The 20,873-nt window shown below is 40.3% G+C and overlaps 1 protein-coding gene across 2 annotated transcripts in view; it reads right to left on the reverse strand.

Annotated features, from left to right (window-relative positions):
* ANO2 (anoctamin 2) overlaps positions 1-20,873 on the reverse strand; it is a 171,077-nt gene that overhangs the window by 135,358 nt on the left and 14,846 nt on the right. For both annotated transcript variants that reach the window (XM_051625894.1, XM_051625885.1), the window contains exon 2: positions 801-899. In XM_051625894.1, the coding sequence (XP_051481854.1) occupies positions 801-899 (99 nt within the window). The remainder of the gene's footprint in view (positions 1-800; positions 900-20,873) is intronic.

Below are 20,873 nucleotides of genomic sequence, written 5' to 3' on the forward strand. Positions count from 1 at the left end.
TAAACAAACAAAAAACAAAACAAAACTAAAACAACTACAAAAAACAACAACAACAACCCTATGGAAGCAAATAAAATCCATTTGTCATTTAATTCCAACAGCAATACAATGAAATAGGTGTTCAGTAGTGCAATTGATGAGTAGAGCTAGCTGAAAGCAGAAGGCAGTTCTGCTAAGTGGGACTGTTTCCCAGCATGCCAACTTACTGCAGGACCACAGATTTTGGAATCTGCTCCTCAGAATTTACAATGTTTGCCAGCAACTCTGCTGAAAGCTCTAGATACTGTCAGCAACTACAGCCATAAAGAAAATAGTGAACTAAAGATTTAAAGACAATGGGCAAGTCTGAACGCACTAAGTCTTTGATACCACCAAAAGTGACTCCCTCAGCATCCCCTGACTTTAGAGAAATCTGAAGGCAAGGACCAGCTATCATACTATCTCCCAGAATGCACCTCACCTTTGAGGAAGGTCCTCGATAAAAATCCAAATAGCTACTGCCTTCTCAGCTTTCAAAGTCCTCCTTAAAAATCACTTCTGTCATCCCTCTTCTGGATGCAGTCTACCAGCCAGCTGCCTCCGTGGTCTTTGAAATCCCCTTTGAAAATCCCATCTTTAAAGCTGACTCTGAGTACTAAATCATCTCAAAATAATCAGTAATGTGAAAGAATAAGCCTGGCAGTTAATTTACTCTGATTTTGAAATAAAGCAATGTTACGGGCTTCTATACTTTGAAGTCCCATTGTAATCCACCCTTCTTCAGTCACACAACTAGCTTATAGAAGAGGGAAGACACTTACCTTTTTAGTGGGCATTTTTATTTTAAGGAGTTCTGCTTCTCGACTTAGCACTTGCCAAGGTGCATGTATACGGACAAAACTCAATCCTTGGCTCTTGTTCTGAAACACAATGTAGTGAAAACAATGTATTTCAGTATTATTGAACAGAACACAGTAATAAGGTTTCGAGATGCCAACTCTAACTAAATCATGCAACAGCTGGTAATCACAGTGAGTAACAAACGTCCATTACAGTTGGGCTTAAAAGTAACTTTTAATTTAAAAGCTGAATCTTCTAATGCTCTAGAATCCATAAATTTACTGCCCTCAGTGTAACTGTGCTCCTCATGAAGAAAGAAATCTACAGTTCCAGAAGACTCCAAGCTACAGCTCCTGTACTCAGGTATTTTGTAAGTAATCTGACTTGATGAGTGGAGTTTTGTGCCCATCTGAACCAACAAAGAAAAAACATTTCTTCTCCTCTGGGTTGGCTTTGCTTTAGGTTCTCATTTTCAGTTTTGCCATACTATTTCCTGGACATTTGATCAGATTAGTAGAGGGATCAAGCCCAACATTCACTGCCCTAAAGATCTGCAGTTGAAGAAGCAACCGAAACAAAGCATTTAAATTTAACTTCTGGAGAGAATGAGCCTGATGTTTATGCAAATAACTGGTTATGCTGTGCAGAGGCAGAAAATGGCACAAGAGTACCACTGCACTGGCAGTTTGCTGCCATCTGGCCTGTTGAGAAGGTGCTGTCCTGGTAGCACATCTAAGCACACAAAGGCACTCTCAGATCAGAAAGCAGCACCCCTGGCAAAAGCACAAAAATTAAGTCTAGGCATGTTGATACAGAATTTTCCTCAATGCACACAAATAAATTATAGTAGTAAATTATAGAGATGAACGCTTGCTTTGGAAATGAAGGGAATAAAAGTTGGGAGTTTAGAAAGATGATATGAGGACGTATTTGGGGAAGGACATGGAAGTGGACGGGGGGAGACTTTAAAAGCTTGATTGAAGCTAATATTAATGGTCTTTGTATAGCTACGTGCATGCTGGGGCTTTGGTGCTAGGGCATACAGCCACTTTGCATTTTCTCACACATCCACGTGTAGGAATCAGGACAGTCCCCTTCCTTCAGAGGAGCATGAATCTCCATTTGCACACCCTCATATATCCTGAAATTAACAACTGAGACAATAAAACTGAAGAAGGGTGTCCAACTGGATGAGAAACATATCTGGGTTGCACGTTGAAATGCAAAACTTGGGTGCCCCACCTGTGAGTAGCTGCCTATTATACATAGAAGCAGTTGCCTATGTCTAGAGAAAGAACATTAACAGACATAGCTTAATGTCACTATAATTAACAAGCAGCATAATTCTACAAAGCCAGGAACACAGAACATATCCACAGAAATGCAGCAACTTCTGGGGGAAGTTGACTCCAGGAAAAGTTCTCTTTCTCAAAAGCTTTGAGTTAAGAAAAGTTTTAAACAGAAACAGGACTCACAGTCTAAACATATGTCTAAATCTAAGAGACTATTGCAGCACATTTACCTCAGAAAAGCCTCTCCTCTCAGCCACTGTGATATTTTCTTTTGTTTTCATACAATTTATATAAATTCCCAAATGAAGCTGTATCATACCACACTGGCATTAGCAATTTAGAACCAGTATCTAATCATTAGATATAGATGTATTAATGCTTACAACTTCATCTCTACACCAAACATGCATTTGCTGAACGTTTCATAATGTTTCCTGATTGATTTAAAAAAAAATAATAAAAAAATATAGAGTTAGATGGAAATCCTACTCTTTTTCCTGCAGTCATTTTGCTCTAATTTCTCTTATATCTGCAATATGAGCTACAAAGATCATTACATCACTGTGATCTAACATTTCTTCAGTGGACCAATGTTATTTTAAAGAGCAGAATGAGCTGCAGAATGTCTCTTTCATCAGTCCTTGGGGGAAGTCAGGTTTAAGAAAAGGAAGTAAAAATCTACTGGGCATGAGCAGATGTTCTGGTAATCATTTGATGAAAATATATTAATAACAGATGATAGTTTAAATTTCAGTGGGTGAAGATCAGGAGGCTTCTTCATAGCTTTTTGGCTAAAATAAAGCATGTGTCCTCTGGGGGACTATAATATACATTAGCAAAAGGAGGGACAGTCTGATCTAGTTGGTTGTTTCCAGATCTGGCTCATATGACTACACAGATTGCAAATAAAGGAAGTCAGATAACTTGAGACAAACAACCAGAATAAGAATAAGACCTCTGTATATTTGAAGAAAAATAGATCAGAAAGTTGTACTTTTCATGAAGTGATATCAGATGCTGAGGAATCAGAGCCTTAAAAAGCCTTAAAAATCACCCCATTATAGGAAACTGAGGTAATTTTAATAAGGACTAATGCAAAATAAATGAAGCAGAGAAAACAGGACCAAGTGATTCCTGTTGCTTGGTGAACAAAAAGTGCAGAACAATAGACTGCTGAATATTTAGCTTGTGATTGCTAGAATACTAGAACCATGTTTCCCACACCTTTGTGTATTTTCCTAACATTAAAATTTAAAATAAATTTTAAATCATCAGTCCCATATCATATCTCAAGGGATAAACCACCTAACTAGTTTTCTGTTGAGGCTTCAAAATAAAAACTTACACCAGCTACTCCTCTGGCAAGGCTCCTTTCCCCACTTTTCAAGCTTTCACCTGCAGCAGTTCCAGCTGTCTGTTTCCATGCCCTTTTTGCCTTTATAATTAAGATGACTGGTAAATATCTGTTCCTCTAACTTATTCCCAGGGTGCTTATTGTGTTACAAACATTAGCAAAAACTAGAACTTGCTTTTCTCATTGCCAGAGTGGATTTGCAACTGTCTACTTGAGACATCCACTAAATGGTATAATCTGGTTAATCACCTGAAATTATCAAGGTACATGTGTTCATTAATACAATTTAATATTTGGTCTAATGAAATGCTGTCAGCCTTCTATTTAAATACTCACAATAACTTCTAGTTACTCTAGATATATCATTAAAACTAACATGTTGTGCTGGCTAAAGTTATATTTCTCTGACCATTCCCTTGTTATTTGATACAGCCATCCTTAATCAAGTCCTTTTTCACTTACAGCTGATGTCCCACAGGACTTCATTCTTGGCTCTGCATTGGTCTATGTCTCTATCATCACACTCCCTGATTATATTACTCAAATGACTAAGTATTACTATGCAGATGACAAACAGATTCGTTGCTCTCATGATCCTTTTTTCATCAAATCTATATTCCATATTACAGAGCTCTTCCAATAAGTTTCAGGAGTGGATGTTTTTCAATAAGTTGGTTCTGAATTATTCCAGATATATTTATATCTTGGCTTCTTTTCTCTTTTATAAAGTTGAATTGAGCCTTCCTATTTCAATAGGAAAACTCAGCATTAAGGTCAAATGGAAGAAAATCTGGAAGGTCTGGTTTGTTTTTCAATCAGCACATGAAGAAAAATGTATCAGATGTTTCTTTCAGTCTATCATGTATTCCTAGTAGCTTAAAATAGGACTTTAACAGCAGTCTATATTGAATTTTTTCTGTCTTATAGTGGAAATGTATGGGCTGAATAAAATTCAGATTTCTCCAAGGAGACTTTCTATCATTCATACCTTAACAGTAAAATGCATTATCTCCTGCTGTAAGTGCAAGTCTAAGATTTATTGCAAACTTACCATCATCAAGGCCACAGCAAAAATAAATGTATAATGACTACAAAAGCTCTCATACAGATGTATATAAAGAATATGCTCCTTTTGATTATAATTCGAATATTGATAATCCAAAAAGTAATTATGCTTTATAACTAAAAGCCAAATGTTCTGAAACATGGCTAGGCAAGCATAATAGCTAGATGATGTAGAAAATCTCTGCCTTAAAATTTAGATTTGCCCTTGAACGGAGGTTTCTACAACAGTCAGATAAGTGAGAATGATGTCATTCTAAAGCTACTGGTGTATCTGTATTTCTCACCCACTGTGACAGTTACAGTTGTCCAACCATATCATGGAATACTTTTTAACCACTATAATACAATTACCACGCTTTTATTAATCTCCTGCAGTTCACAGTTCCTCAATTCCAGCCCTTGCAGGAACAGGTCACAGATTGAGGAGATGCACCATGAAGCATTCTCTATTGCAACAGAAGTTTGCAGAGAAGTCCCACTGCTCCATAAGGGATGGAGCATGGCATGTGTAAGGGTGGAGTACTGCAGATCCAGGTCAGAGATTTATAATAGTGCCATTATTTTGTCAGGCCAATGGGACTCCCACCGTACCTCATTCAGACAACTCATTTGTCAAGTGCCAGGCATGCCACCTCGAGGTGAAGTGTTCTCAACAGTTTATTTAGACACCTCTAGCATGAGCTAAAGCATATGATTCTAAGGGCATCATATTTGTCAGTCAGGTAAACAAAAAGGGCAAAAACTATAATTATACTATGGAAGAGTCTCAGACCTTTTTGTGGTTAGCAAAACTCCTTGCAACTCTGCAGACACAACATTCATTACTGAATGCTACCTTTTAGTAGGTCTTTCTCATTATTTCCTCATAAGGAAATCCCTCATCACTCATCCTGTATTAAAGGAATATAGTTATATATGATTTGCATATTAAAGGGAACAAATTATTTTAAAATACTTGTCTGAAGGAATAGACTTCTGCTGTGTATCTTAATGGAAACAAAAGAGAAATGCTGAAGGGTAGAAGGAAGCTGAAAAGAAGTGATTTACTACTGTCTAAGGCAGTCCAAGGGAACTGCTAATCTTTCTTATTATTAAAAAATATATATACATAGGAAATGGCAATGCATAAATTATAAAACCTGAAGCATGTAAACTTCCTTCTTAAAAAGACAAACTATCTGGGCCTTAAATATTTTATCCTTCTGTGATTATTAAATGGAGAGAAATATACCAGACACGTACAGTCAGCAAGTTTCTAATGGCTTCAGTTAATATAATCAGACATCTTTTGCTGATACTGGTAATACCAGCCACACTAGGAAAGCAATAATGAAACAATTTGGAGAGAGGAAAAAAAAGACAGGTCCTAGTAGCTCAGTAAAAGTAATCATCTTCCCATTTATTCCACCACTGAATGGATCAGTCACGTCTGCAAATGCAATTGTTCAAAATTAATGTTTACTCTCCTGATACCAGCACTGGGAACTGAGGCAAATAACCATGTCATTTAATAGTGCAAACAAAATGCAAATTCTAGCTACTATCACAGAATTCTGATCACATACATTTGACAAAAGCTGAGCCAAACACTGAGTTCTTGGCTCTCTGCATGGGTAGCACGTAATGGAATCACACATCATTGCCAGATTTAGACAGCCCCTGGGAAAATTTCTGGTTTGTGCCAAATGTACAAGGATTGGTGTTTTGCTGATCTGAATGCTTTGTATCCAAGATACAAAATCAGTTTGTCACAAAGCATGCGTATCAAAGAGTATGTCCATGACATTACAAAAAGAAAGGGCAGTGCACTTCTCCAGATGATACAGCAAGACCCAGAATGTCTTGACATGGGCATGTCAGTCCCGAGCAATTCCCTACACATGTTTTGTCTATGATTGTAGGCAAGTAGTTTCATTCTTTCTGTCACTGATTAAAGGAAGACAAGGGAACTTCCCTCTATCAAAAGACATTTATGAAGATAAATACATTACAGATGGAGAGCTGCTCAAGTAATACAGTGAACAAATGAGAGTGTGGGGCTACAGACAGTAGTGATACTTAGCATCTTATAATTTCCTCATTTTCCTTCAAGAACTACAGTCTTTTAACCTTTTGTTAAACTTCCCCTTTTCTGCTTTCATTATTTCTTTGGGGTACTGATTTACCTCACTGTATGGCTGTATAATGCCTAGCAGAATGAGATCCTCATTAATGACTGCAGACTCTTGCAATAAATAATTAGCAGCAATCACCAACAGCTCCAAGAAGTTGTCCCATTCCTGACAGACAACCAGTCAAACATAGTGTAAGTGTAAAGATGCAAAGCACAATTTGTTCACTGATGGCAAAGGTGAACTCCATCCAAGTCACAGAGTTAGGTTTATTTGTAGCTGCTCAAACAGTGTATGAAGCAGACATGCTGAAGTCCAAATTTCAGACCTCAAGCAAAGTTGCAACAATTTACACATTTACACAGTTTGTCTTCCTCTTTCTTCATTTATACCAACAGTCATGGCATTAATGTCCTGTTTATTCTACTCTCTTATTCCCACCTTTGAACGTAAACAGCTAACGAATATACTAGTGTATATAAGCAAAGAACAGAACACCTTGGAATGAAAGGTCTGGCCAAAACACTTGAAAACTATATGACCTTAAGTCCTTAGATAAAGCACTGTGGAATGAAACAACTAGCTGCACATCCTCTGCAGTGCTTCTTCATGGCATTGCTACCTTTTCAACTAAAATCTGCCCTCTCATCAACAGACAGAAAGTGTCTCTTACCAGAAGATGATACAGGAAGCGTAAAAACACCCGGGTGCTTCCTCTGAAGAAGGAAATATTTATTGGCAAACAACAGAATTAAAACGAGCTGATAGAAACTCAAGCATAAATGCAGAATAGATTGTTAAAGTCTGCAAATACAAAAAAAAAAAAAAAAAAAAAGACACAAACCTTTGCATTACTGCAGTACTCAATACAGAACCTATATGGAGATGAGTGACAAATACATCAGGATTGCCACTCACCTTTAATCCTATTTGAATGTACATTTTGGATTTAAAAACTAGCCCATTTTCCTGTTTATTTTCCAAATACTTACCTATGGCTGTTAGTGACAGTAGCATGAAAAATTTGACTTTCAAATGTAAAGCAAAATCTTCCCAATTCATTAGTATAACATAACCAGCAATTACACAAACTTCTTGTTACAAAAGTATAACACAATTACAGTACACTTTCTGAGACTGAAGAACAACAGAAATAATAATAAAATGCGAAACTGAAAAATCCACCCAAATCAGACTTCCTCAAAGAGGAAGGAAGGAGTGTGTCTGCTCTACCACCTCCTGTATTTGGCAGTCTCAATGGAAAAACACATAATCAGCTGGCCTGGCTACATTCTATGCCAAATTAGGTAGAAAATAAGCCAATATTCTGTAAAATACATCATATAAAACCTGATTATCAATAATAAAATCAACTAACTTCTTGAGACCAGAGAGTTAACATTAAAAAGGGCAAAATGTAATTTCTCCTGAGGGAATGAGGCACACTAATCTGCACAGAGATGTATACCCTAAACAGTTTTCCAGATGAAGCAGCAAGATCATGGAAGTCAGTCTTTAGACCAGATAAGAGGCATGTTACCAGTAGGGGCAATTAGTGAGATATAGTCTGAACCCCCAATCTAACAGCCTCTATCTGAAGACAAAAAATTTGGGAAAATGAAGAGCAGTTAGGATACCAAACTGAAAACCAGAGAAATGGCACCTTAAAATACTGCTTTATCACTCAATACTTGGTCTGGGATATCAACAAACAAGTATATCAAGGGATGGTTTAATTTTGTGCTGAAAGAATTTAATAGAATCATAGAACTATTCAGGTTGGAAAAGCCCCTTGGGATCACCAAGTCCAACCATCATCCCTACTCTACAAAGTTCTCCCCTAAACCGTATCCACCAACACTACAACCAAACAATCCTTAAACACATCCAGGGATGGTGACTCCACCACCTCCCTGGGCAGCCTGTTCCAGTGTCTAACCAGTCTTTCCATGAAAATGTTTTTCCTAATGTCCAGTCTAAACCTCCCCTGTTGCAGCTTGAAGCCATTCCCTCTTGCTCTGTGGCTAATTACCTGTGAGAAGAGACCAGCACCAACCTCTCTAAAATGACCTTCCAGGTAGTTGTAGAGACTGATGAGGTCTCCCCTCAGCCTCCTCTTCCTCAAACTAAACGTTCCCAGCTCCTTCAAGCATTCTTAATCAGATTTATTCTCTAGGGCCTTCACCAGCTTCGTTGCCCTCCTCTGTCCTCGCTCCAGCACCTCAAGATCTCTCTTGAACTGAGGTGCCCAAAACTGGACACAACACTCCAGGTGTGGCCTCACCAGTGCTGAGGACAGGGGGACAATCACCTCTCTGCTTCTGCTGATCACACTATTCCTAACACAAGCCAGGATGCCACTGGCTTTCTTGGCCACCTGGGCACACTGCTGGCTCATGTTCAGCCGCTTGTCAATGAGAACCTCCAGGTCCTTTTCTGCCAGACACTTTCCAGCCACACTTCCCCAAGCCTGGAGCGTTGCCTGGGGTTGTTGTGGCCCAAGTGCAGGACCTGGCACTTGGCCTTGTTGAAGCCCAGACCATTAACATTAGCCCAACTATCCAACCTATCCAAGTCTCTCTGTAGAGCCTCCCTGTCCTCACGCAGATCAGCACTCCCACCTAGCTTGGTGTCATCTGCAATTCAATTTAAATTCATTCTTAGGAAAGATATTTTGGAGTGTTTACTTTTATTTCATTTAAAAGTGTTTACAGATGGTACTAATGTATTTTGTTTACTGTGTTTATTGTCCTAATCATATGCTACAAGCCTTTCCAGGATGGTGTCTTCCTTTGAGGTGTGTCACCAAAGATCAGCAGTAAGAGGAAGGCTGGCTGTATGTGCAGAGACTTGAATGGAAGGGGATGAAGATAAGCAGTGTTCTGGTTTACTTGTTTGCTGGCAGTGAATTCAAAACCTCCCTGGACAGTTACAGCTTCAGCATGAACAGGGAGAGAAGAGGAAGAAGCACTGGCAGTCACACAGTAACATCATGGATATAAGTAGAAACATTTATATATTATAATATATATATAGTCATATATAGAGAGATATATATTATAATATATATAGTCATATATATAGATGTATATATATACATTTATACATTACTATACATTATTATACATTTATAAATTTAATAGATATATAGTAACATTTTGGATAAGACAGTGGGTCCTTTGGTGGATAAATACTTGGTTAAACAACAGGAAACAACGGATAGGGGAGATTCTGCTCTGCTGGAAAAAAAGTCTCCTAAGGAGCTTTGCACTGTACAAGATCATCATAAGTGGCCTGGAAAAAGAGATAAGCAGGGAGAAGACAAACTGCACTGTTTTTTTCAGGGTAGTAAGGATAAGGGCAGACTGTGAAAAACTGCAGAAGAGCTGTATAAGAGTAAGAGACTGAACAACGGGAAATGTCTTTCAATGTAAATAAATAAAAAGAAATATCCATTAGTTAAAACCAATTTCACATATATGCTGGGCTCTGAACTGACCTAGAGAGCAGTCAGTAATGAAAACTTGGGATTGCAATAGAAAGCTCCTTTAAAACTATCAGCTCAGTATTTTCTAAGAGCCAAGAAGTAAAGCAAACATTATGTTCCTTAAGGAAAGGAATAGAGACTGAGAAAAAAAAAATAATTAAACATAGCCATCTATGCTGTATCCGTATCTTGAACTTAATGTGCAGTCCCTGTCTCCTCACCTCCAAAGAGATGAATTGGACCACAAATGGGTTCAGAGAAGGGCAACAACCTTGCTATGACAACTATATAGGAATCACTGAGTAGCCTAGGACCTTTCATTCTAGAAGAGGCAATGTTAAGGAAGATACTGCAGAAGTCTATAAAATCATGTGTGATAGGAAGAGGGAGTGTGGATGGACTGCCTAGTCTCTCTTTCAGGGAAGAACCAAAAGGCCTCAAACAAAGCCACACTAAAGTATTGGGAGCCAGACTAAAAATAAAAAGGACGTAGCTATAAATGCAATGGGTAGTAGCTCTATCTTGCCAAAAGACTCTGGGTTTCAAGAAGAAACTACACTAGACTTTGGAAAAGAGATCCATGGGAAGTCACTCTATACACAAACTACATCAAGTGCGGGAAACCACCTCAACTTAAAGTAGCTCTCAACAGAACGTTACAGCAAAAGTGGCATAAAATTTTGTACTGTTCCTTTTCCTTCCTAAGCATTTTACCACTGCAACTGCTAGATATACAGAACTATGCTGATGGGATGGCTTCGAAAAATAGGATCATTTTATGGTTATTATGCCAAATTTAATAGGAGAGACTTCAGGTCTTGCTTTCTCCCCAGTGTCTGACCTCCTACTTTGAGCTATTCTTCAATCAACTGCACAGCCAAAAAATACACAGTAAATAATCTAACTGCCTCACTACTGGACTGACCATAGGCTGTTATGACTCGCTATTGACACGGGGGTCACCTGCATGCCAGCTAAAAAACAGGCTGGTTAAGAGCTCTGTGTTTGGTTGTGGAGCAGAATCTGACTGACGAAGGTGTCTTGGCAGGTGCTTACACCGTGTCTGGGTTCCCTACCATATCACACTCCGCAATGCCTCAAGTCTAGAGAACAGGGTCTCAAATTAGTCCATAAGCTCACCACTGAGCTGTCCTTCTGCCAACAGGTTGTGGTGATTAGCTCCTAATAAATAATACAGATTATTATACAATTGCTTTCCTTCCGATGTTTAAATTAGAACATCAAGCTAGGTTGTCAAATGATGTTATTTGGCACAGCTACACCAAGTAAACAGAGCTATGCAGATGGACATGATTAAAGATTATGATCTGAACATTGAACACGCTTGAGTCTAGACTCATCAAGGTTTATAACCAAGGGGGAAAGAACAAAGCAAATTTGGAATCTGCAAGCACTGACTGAAGGAAGAACGGATTCAGACAAAGCTTGACACAAGGAAAAGAATTAAAATTTATTTGATTCTTGAGACTTAAGGGGCAGAAATACTTTTCACCAATCAACCAAAGGAAAGTTAACAATGCTGTTTTGTTATGTGTCCCAGTGTTCTGGTTACTTGAGAAAAAAAACCACTTCTCTTCTTGCATAATACAAGGGAAATTGTTCTGTTCCTGGTAGCTATCAGCAGGAATAACCAGGAGCAAGACTGAAGTACAGCATACTTCATGCCTGCTTCAGAAGGTCATTTCTCTTTTGAACCAAAAATTGTCAGATGGGTGATTCAGGATACATTAACTAATGTATTAACATGATCAAAAACTGACTTTAAGGCTACAAAGGCTGGTGAGCTATTGTCTATTAGGTGGAACTTAATTTTAGACAGGTAAAGTGGGTGCTGGAAAATGTCACTATCACTTTATCTTCCTTTCCTACATTTTGGTACTAAAAAATCACAAGATTGAGTATAAGAAATAATCTTTCCTGTGAAGGATTTGTAACATGCAACATTGTAACATTTGTAAATTGCAACATTGAAAATGTTACAATTTAAAGTTCTTTAAATCATGTGTGCTTTAAGGGAGCTCATCCCATCTCCAGACTAGAGTTGTTGATGGTGGCTAGTTGCAATGATGATACATTTTTTATTATTGTTAGGTTGTATTTATAGTCCTGGTGCTATTCATTTTGGGCTATACAGCAGGGAGTGGGGAAGAGCAAAGAGAGATTGCAAAAGAGTACAGCGGCACTTCTTGTACTTCTGTGAGACAACTAAATTCAGGTAGGAACATATCTTTTTCTTCTACTAAACAACATAATGCAAGGAAACAGACTGCATTTCCAATCAGCAGGGCTATAATAGAGACTCTGGGACTAGTTCCCTGTATGCAAGGACTTCCTAGAGAAGCAGTTCCCAGCCAGTGAGCCACAAGCATGCTTCAGATGAAGTGTGGAGGCCAAGCTGTGAAGCTCTGGTGGATGCTTGCAGGCCATGCAGAAGGTCAGAAGACAGCAACAGCAGCAGCAGCCCTGCAATCTGAGAAAAAAATCATCAAGCAAAAAAATATAATTGCTTGAAACATTGCAGCTGAGCCTAACATGAAGAGCTTGGCAAACAGGCTGGGAATCAGTGTCCAAGAAATACCTCGTTCATACACGTAAAGTGCAGTATTATACTATTTTTGGAGCTCTAGGAGACTCAGCAATCTCAGCTAGTGTGGCACCTAGGCTGGAAATAATATCTTCCTACAGTGGCATTGAAACAAAAATTTGGAGCTTCCAAAGCCCCTTGCTTTCTAACACTCCTCACTGAAGTGGGAGGCGAGATGGGGCTGGGTAAGGATTCTGAGATCAAGACTCAATGACAGCAAACAAGTTGTTACTGAGCAGGGATTCTTTATTGCAGCCTGGGCAGCACTGGGGATTCTCCACCATGAGCGCTCCAGTAAATTGACAATACTAGATTTTCAGAAATGTTAATTAGCCAGCACTTTCTAGTGATCTCTCTAGAATGTGCTGAATTATCAACAATTTTGGAAATCAGCCCTGAAATACACTCTATCACCACGTCAAGTATTTCTCCCATCTATACTGCTAGTCTCAGCTCCCCAAAAATTATGGTCCAAAATGTAACTAGTCAGTAGATACCAGTAGAACACCTATTACAACAGCTAGTACATTCATCCATCGTAGCAGTACTGCTTTTTACATGCCATAACCTGTGTTGGCTGGATTTAGCTCACATCTCCATCACCATGATTTTGAAGCCACTCTGCAGGGGGAAAAAAAAAAAAAAAAGACACACACACACACAGAGGGGCAAAGCCAGTCAAGATTTACAAGAGACAACTTCCTGCTTTGTAACTAGTCATCAGCCAAACTGTTTATTTGACCAGCCATCATTTATTAATTTTACTCTCAGGTTAGATAAATAAATAAATAAATAAATAAATTATAACCAGTTGCCAAATCATTGTAACTGAAATGTGAACTTCAATTTCTGTTACAATTCTAAGAATAAACAGTCACCAGATGTTGTTATGATAACAATGTGTGCTGGTTTGATTTGGTGGTTTTTTTTGGCAGCAGGGAAAGGGCCTCAGAGGTGGCTCTGGGAAGAAGCTGAGAAGCTCCCCCTGCTCCAAACCCAGCCAAGGAGCCATTAGAGGGACAAGAGATGCACCTCTGCCATTAACGTACGAAAAAGCTGAGGTAAGAGCTGAGCAGAGCAGCAGAAGGGGGAGAAGAGCGGAGCTGGAGAGGCAGAGGATGCTGGTGGTTGGTGAAGAAGGGGAAGAAGGTGCCCAAGCAGAAGTTTCCCTGCAGCCCATGGTGAGATGGCAGCTGTGACCCTGCACTCATGGAGGAACGTGGTGGAACATTCCCTGAAGGCGCCAGGAGGGGTGAACTTGGCCAGTGGTCCTGGATGTTGTGGCCAGAGGATTTGCTGCCAGTGGACTCTGATTGTGCAGCTGTGGAAGACCCCGGGGCCAGGGGAGTTTGTTCCTGAAGCAGCCCGTGACTCTGTGGGAAGCCCAGGCTGGAGCAGCTCCGGACCTGGTGGGAAGGACTCATGAAGGAGAGGCTGGTGGAGGACTCTCTGCCATGGGAGGGACCCCGTGGGGAAGCAGGGCAGGACTGCGAGGAATCCTTCTTCCTGAGGAGGAAGGAGCGGCAGGAACCACCAGCCAGTGAAGTGACTCTAAACCCCATCCCCTGTCCCCCTGTGCCGCTGGGGGGAAGGAGGGAGAGAAACCGGGAACAAAGGGATTTGGGCCCGGGAAGAAGGGAGGGGTGGGGTAACACGTGCAAGCCCTGCTCTGGGTGTGTCTGTGTCCTGGGTGTGTGTGACTAGTGTGAAATTAAATTATTATTTTTCCCCAAGGTGAGTCTGTTTTGCCTGGGACCTTAATTGGTGAAGGACCCTCCTTGTCCTTTGTCTCAACCCATCAGCTTCTAGTTGGGCTTTGTCCTCCTCATCCCAGAGTGTGGGGGGGGGGGGGCAATTGAGTGAGTGGCCATGGGGCTGTTTCTTTGTTGTCGTGTTGGGCCAAAACCATCCCTACGTGTGGCAAAGCTTGACACATTGTGAAGTTTCAGTTTTCCAACACATTTCACAACATAATTCAACTAAAACATATTTTTACTAAGATTTTTTTTTTGAGTTGACATTGAGACAGGAAGATATATGTAGAACGCTGAAGAAGTGACTTTTAGAGATGTAAGGGACAGGTGGGCCATTAATTTTCAACTATGAAAAAGATATTTAGCAGATAGAACATAGAAAATTAATATTAACCTGATACAATGCCAAAGTTTTTGTGCCTTGAGGGAAAGGAATTAGCAAAGGAAAAATCTAAGATTTGTTACTTCAAACCTTGCAGTATCACACAAATTCGTTGTTACAGGAAATCACTACCAGATTTTTTGTAATAAATATGTGCTATACACTGATAGCCATAAGTACCTTCATCCACGTTTTAAAATCCATTTTATGCCTCATTAAAATTAGTCCTTATTTGGTCATTTTCATAAATCTTTTTGCTTGTTTTACACCAGCACACTCAAAGAAAATCATATAGTACCTCTGTATAGACAGCCTTTTAAAAATATATCTATATATTGCATCACATTGATCATCTTTATATCTCTGCTTAGGCATATTTCTGCCATATTTTTCCTATATTTCTGCCCTAATAATCTAATGGTTTGAAACAGAAAGAGGGTAGATTCAGGTTAGACATTAGGAAGAAATTCTTCACTGTGAGGGTAGTGAGACTTTGGACCGGGTTGCCCAGAGAAGTTCTGGATGCCCCATCCCTGGTTCAAGACCAGGTTGGATGGGGCTTGGAGCAACCTATTCTAGTGGGAGGTGTCCTTGCCCATGCAAGAGGGTTGGAACTAGATGATCTTTAAGGTCCCTTCCAATCCAAACCATTCTATGTTTCTATTTTTTTCTGATATACATTAAAAATTCAGAAAAGGGAGGCTATGTAACAAACATAAATTTACCAAATAAATAAGTAGATAAGTGATACAATAAATAAATGCTTGGCTGTGACATAATGTCGGGAAGATGTGTTCAGAAACAGAACACGCCAATCTTGCATAGCAAAAGCCAGCCACACTAGGGAGAGTTGTGCAAGGTGTGCCTGTTGCTCAGGGTCTAACAATGTTCAAGCCCAAACTTTCCTGTAGATTAGGCAATCCTCACACATGTCCTGTAATCTATTTGTTTTCCAGTGTGTTTCCTTCTATACATCATGATAGTTACTCATGAGCACTAAGTCAAAGCTTTCTGAAATCAGTGGGGAAAAAATATTGTTATACAAGTGTTATTAAGGCCTTCAGAATTGAGCCATAATTTTTTAAGCCCTGATAGTGTCATACACTTAAGCTTGCTTCTTAAGTGGGTACTTTAAGAGCATTCAACAAACTGAACACAAAGGAAGTAACTCCTATTGCTAAAACTAGTATTATGCTGAGTTTTGAGTGCCTCAGTAGAATGTGCTCCTAGGGACTTCAGTGACTGCTTGCTTGAGAAAGAACCTCAGGACACAGTCTCATAACAGGAACTGCTACAGCATTCACTGTCCTCACATGTCTGGTGTCACTGGGTGTTAGTATATGTGAACAGTTCAAAGGTGACCACACACCATTGACTCTGAGTTTATCAGAAAGGATTTCTCAGGATTGAGATGAAAGCGGGGGTTGCTTTAATTATTTTTCTGTGGTAGTCGTCAGCAAACATAGTTGTCTCAAGCAAAACTCTGATCCATTCACAGGGGGCATCATCAAATCTATCTGTTTAATACTGATCACAAGATGTTTTTTGTTCTTGGCATGCAATAGGGAGAATACTCTGGGATGAGAAACTCAGTTATTCTGCAAAACTGGGAGCAAGAAAAACAAACAAGCAAAAAAAATTAGCAGATTTAAGCAGCCATTGTCAAACACCAAGAAATGAGCAGTCTGAGGAATGGCAATACATTAACTGCATATGTTGGCCTACCGAAGAAAAAATAGACAAATTTGTGTCTTTGCTTTCCATTACTACAAATCCTTGCTGGCATTTGTATTGCACAACTATTGCATTTGTTGTAAAGAATCATTAAAATGCATAGTACTATCTTTAGCCATAAAGTTCTTTGGTCAGATTGAGATCTCAATTACCCAACTTTGAGAGGACAGCACGTATTGCTGATTCTTTGCACTCCCACTTCAATTTATCTTGGCTACTCTGTTCTATTTCCTTACATTCAAATGACAAACTTGCTAATAAAGGATCAATCTTTTTCTTCTGTGTTTGTTCAATCTTTTTCTTCTGTGTTTGTTCAGAACACACTGGATTCTCATCTGTCATATGCCCCAACAGTAGCACAAATAGCAGTAACCACGTAGATCTAGATCTGGTTATGTAGCTTTATCACAGGATGTTTTAACATTAAAAATATAACTTTATCATTCACTATTAAAAATACAGGTGGGGGTTTTGCCAAAAAATTCACAAATCAATCAGATAACTGAACAGATGTTTTAGCTGAAACAGGCTTCAACTGGAACACTCACACATACACAAAATGACCTCTTAATACTGGTAGGAGATTATGATTTTAGAGCTTTCTTAAATTTTGTTTCAAGACATTTAACTAAATATTTGCAACACGTGTTAGCACTTTTCAAATGTTTATAGAGATAGTTTACAAAAAATTACCCAACTAATTGCAATGCTTCCTTTTGATTAAAAGCACACACATATGCAAGTTTATGTAGCTCTGAATGTCTGAAGAGTGCCTTCATTCCCCTTAAGTCCACCCATTAGTATAGATACAGATATATACACATGCACAGTATATGTACACACAGCATTATATATATATGTTCCCAAATTAGAAACCTCTACTTGAACTTTGACCCTCTGAGGAGATGGCCTTGGCATTCAAATCTTCTTCTCCCCCTACCTCCACCAAAGGAAAAAGCAGCATTTGGGCTTCCCACGAGCAGTATGAGAATAAAGAGTAGCTCTGAGACCGGAGCAGGAGCATGATGCTTTGTTATTCTCTAAGGCAGCCTCCACTGGTCCCCTCTCTGTCATCCATCCAAGCACCTCACCTATTACAGAATCACAGATTTTTTTGAGTTGGAAGGGACCTTAAAGATCATCAAGTTCCAACCCCCCTGCATGGGCAGGGACACCTTCCACTAGAACAGGCTGCTCAGAGCCCCATCCAACCTGCCCTTGAACACCTCCAGGGATGGAGCCCCCCACAACATCTCTGGGCAGCCTGTTCCAGTGTCTCACCACCCCTACCCTGAAGAATCTTTGCCTGATCTCTAGCCTAAATCTCTCTTCTTTCAGCTTAAAACCATTCCCCCTTGTTCTCTCACTGCAAGCCCCTGTAAAAAGTGCCTCCCCAGCTTTCCTGTAGGCCCCCCTCAGGTACTGGTAGGCCACTTTGAGGTCCCCCTGGAGTCTTTTTCAGACTGAACAACCCGAACTCCCTCAGCCTGTCCTCATAAGAGAGGTGCTCCAGCCCTTGGATCATTTTTGTGGCCCGTCCTTTGACACGTTCCAACAGGTCCCCATCTTTCTTGTGGTGGGGGCACCAGAGTTGGACACAGTGTTCTAGGTGAGGTCTCACAAGGGCAGAGTAGAGGGGCAGAATCACCTCTCTTAATCTGCTGGCCACACTTCTTTTGATGCAGCCCAGGATGGAGCTGGCCTTCTGGGCTGCAGTTGCACATTAGTGACTCATGTCCAGCTTTTGATCCACTAGTACCCCCAGGTCCTTTTCCACAGGGCTACTCTCAAAAGTGACCTTCACCATCCCGTATTCATGTCCCCCAGCCCAGGTGCAGGACCCTGCACTTGGCCTTGTTGAACCTCATGAGGTTCACCTGGGCCCACTTCTCTAGCTTGTCCAGGTCCCTCTGGATGGCATCCCATCCCTCTGGCATATTGACCCCACCAGCCAGCTTGGTGTCATCAGCAAACTTGCTGAGGGTGCTCTCAGTGCCACTGCCAGTATCATTAATGAAGATATTAAACAACACTGGTCCAGCACTGACCCCTGAGGGACACCATTTGTCAATCTTTTCCATCTGGACTTAGAGCCATTGACCACTACCCTCTGGACGTGACCATTCAGCCAATTTCTTATCCACTAAACAGTCCACCCATCAAACCCATCTCTCTCCAATTTAGAGAGAAGGATGTCATGGGGGAGCATGTCAAAGGCCTTGCAGAAATCCAGATAGATGACACTACTGCTTTTCCATGGTCAACTGATGTAGTCACTTCGTTGTAGAAAGCCTCTGGGTTGGTCAGGCAGGATTTGCCCCTGGTAAAGCCATGCTGGCTGTCCTGGATCACCTCCTTGTCCCCCACGTGCCTTAGCATGTCTTCTAGGAGGGTCTGTTCTATGATCTTCCCAGGCACAGAGGTGAAGCTGACAGGTCAGTAATTCCCAGGGTCCTCCTTTCTACCCTTCTTAAATATGGGCTTAACATGTCCTTTCTTCCAGTCACCAGGGACTTCACCTGACTGCCATGACTTTTCAAATATCATGGGCAGTGGTTCGGCAACTACACCCGCCGGTTCCTTCGGGACTCGGGGATGTATCTGATCAAGTCCCATGGGCTTGTATATCTTCACATTCCTCAGATGGTCACAAACCTTATCTCCATATGCAGTGTGGGGTATGTTGTCTCTCTGGTCTGCATCTTGTGGGCCATCAACATGAGAGTTGTGAGGAGAGGAGCTGCCAGTGAAGACTGAGGCAGTTATTTCCTTCACAATATCCTGCTCACGGCAGTATGGAAGAAAAGATGACTTGGGCACCTGAGTCCTTGATTATTGTCCCCAATGCCCTGAAGTCATTCTTGATTCCCCTTGGACTTTTTGTAATGTTTTCCTCACTACCCACCTGAAAGATCAGTGCTGGGTAGTAGTCAGAGGGGTTAGAGATCTTTTTTGTAAAATCTCTTACCCAGGCCCCAGGGAGGCAACATACCTCCCTGTGTGTTGGCTCCATTCAATAAATAGGGCCCTCCATTCCTCTGAGGAGGGAATCACCAATGACAACTACTCTTTGCTTTTTCTTAACAGAAGATGTTGTCATATGAGGAGGCTGACTCACGTTGGGCCTTTCCTCTGTCCCAGATGGTCTATCATTGGTGACATCATTAGTCTGCCCCTCAACTTCCAGAGCCTCATACCTGTTGGGCAGACTTATCTGAGGAGAGGATGCATGAAGGGAAGGGGGACGCCTACAGCCCCGAGCAGGAACCTGCTTCCACTTTGCTTCATCTTCTTGCTTCCTATAGCTAGACTGGTAGCAGGAGGGCTGAGGAGTCTTTTTTTTTCTTCCTGCACCTCTTGATGTACCTGCCACCATCTAGCAGGTTCACAACTGATGCAGGGCATTGGTAGGTTACCATTGCACATGAATCCAGGATGGTGTAAGTTACCCTCCTTGAGCCAACAGTCACATTTACATAGCTCGACAGTGAGTTTCTTTAGCCAGATCAGTTCTCTGAAAACTAAAGAATAGTTTTAAAAAGCAATTAATTCTTCAACTGGATCCACACTTTGAGCAATCAGCTCCTGGCAGCACTGCAAGACACAGGAATGTGCAAGACAAATTGCTCAGGGCATGAAAGCAGAGGGCACATTCACAGAATCCCTAACTCAGATCAGCCTGCCTTGTGCCTTCAGGATGCTTGCGAAAGTGAAAAGAAAAAAACAAACAAGAAAGAAAACTTTTGTTTGACTCAAATATTATGTCCAATTATTAATTTTCCTTTTTTTTTTGTCTTTTATTTTTTAAAACACCTGGTTTTGAATAATATCTAGGCATAATATCTTGAAACAGAATTTTGAAACCGACAAGAAATGCAGCTTATAAAAAAGGGTAAAGCAAACTTTGTTTTTCTGAAACTTTGGGGTTTTCTCTTTCAAATTAATAATTTAATTGCTATTAATTCCCAAATACTTTTAATTAATCATAAATGTATTTTCTGTTAAAATCTCACTCCAGTACACTTTGCCTGCCTGTAGTTAACAGGCCTAATCAGGATATATTTGCCAAACCCAGCTTTTTAGAGAAAAGTAATGTTAAAATTATTGAAGGAGTGCACTTTTTTCCATCAACTGAAAAAAACAGACTGGTAATCAATATTTAATAACTATAAAAATATAAATAACTTAATTATTATTTCTTTTATTATTAAATACTGAAGTTTTATACTTTATAAGAAGCAGCAGAGAGCTGTTTCTGTTACAGGCAAGT

This window comes from Apus apus, chromosome 1, assembly GCF_020740795.1.
Source record: "Apus apus isolate bApuApu2 chromosome 1, bApuApu2.pri.cur, whole genome shotgun sequence".
Taxonomy (NCBI): Eukaryota; Metazoa; Chordata; class Aves; order Apodiformes; family Apodidae; genus Apus; species Apus apus.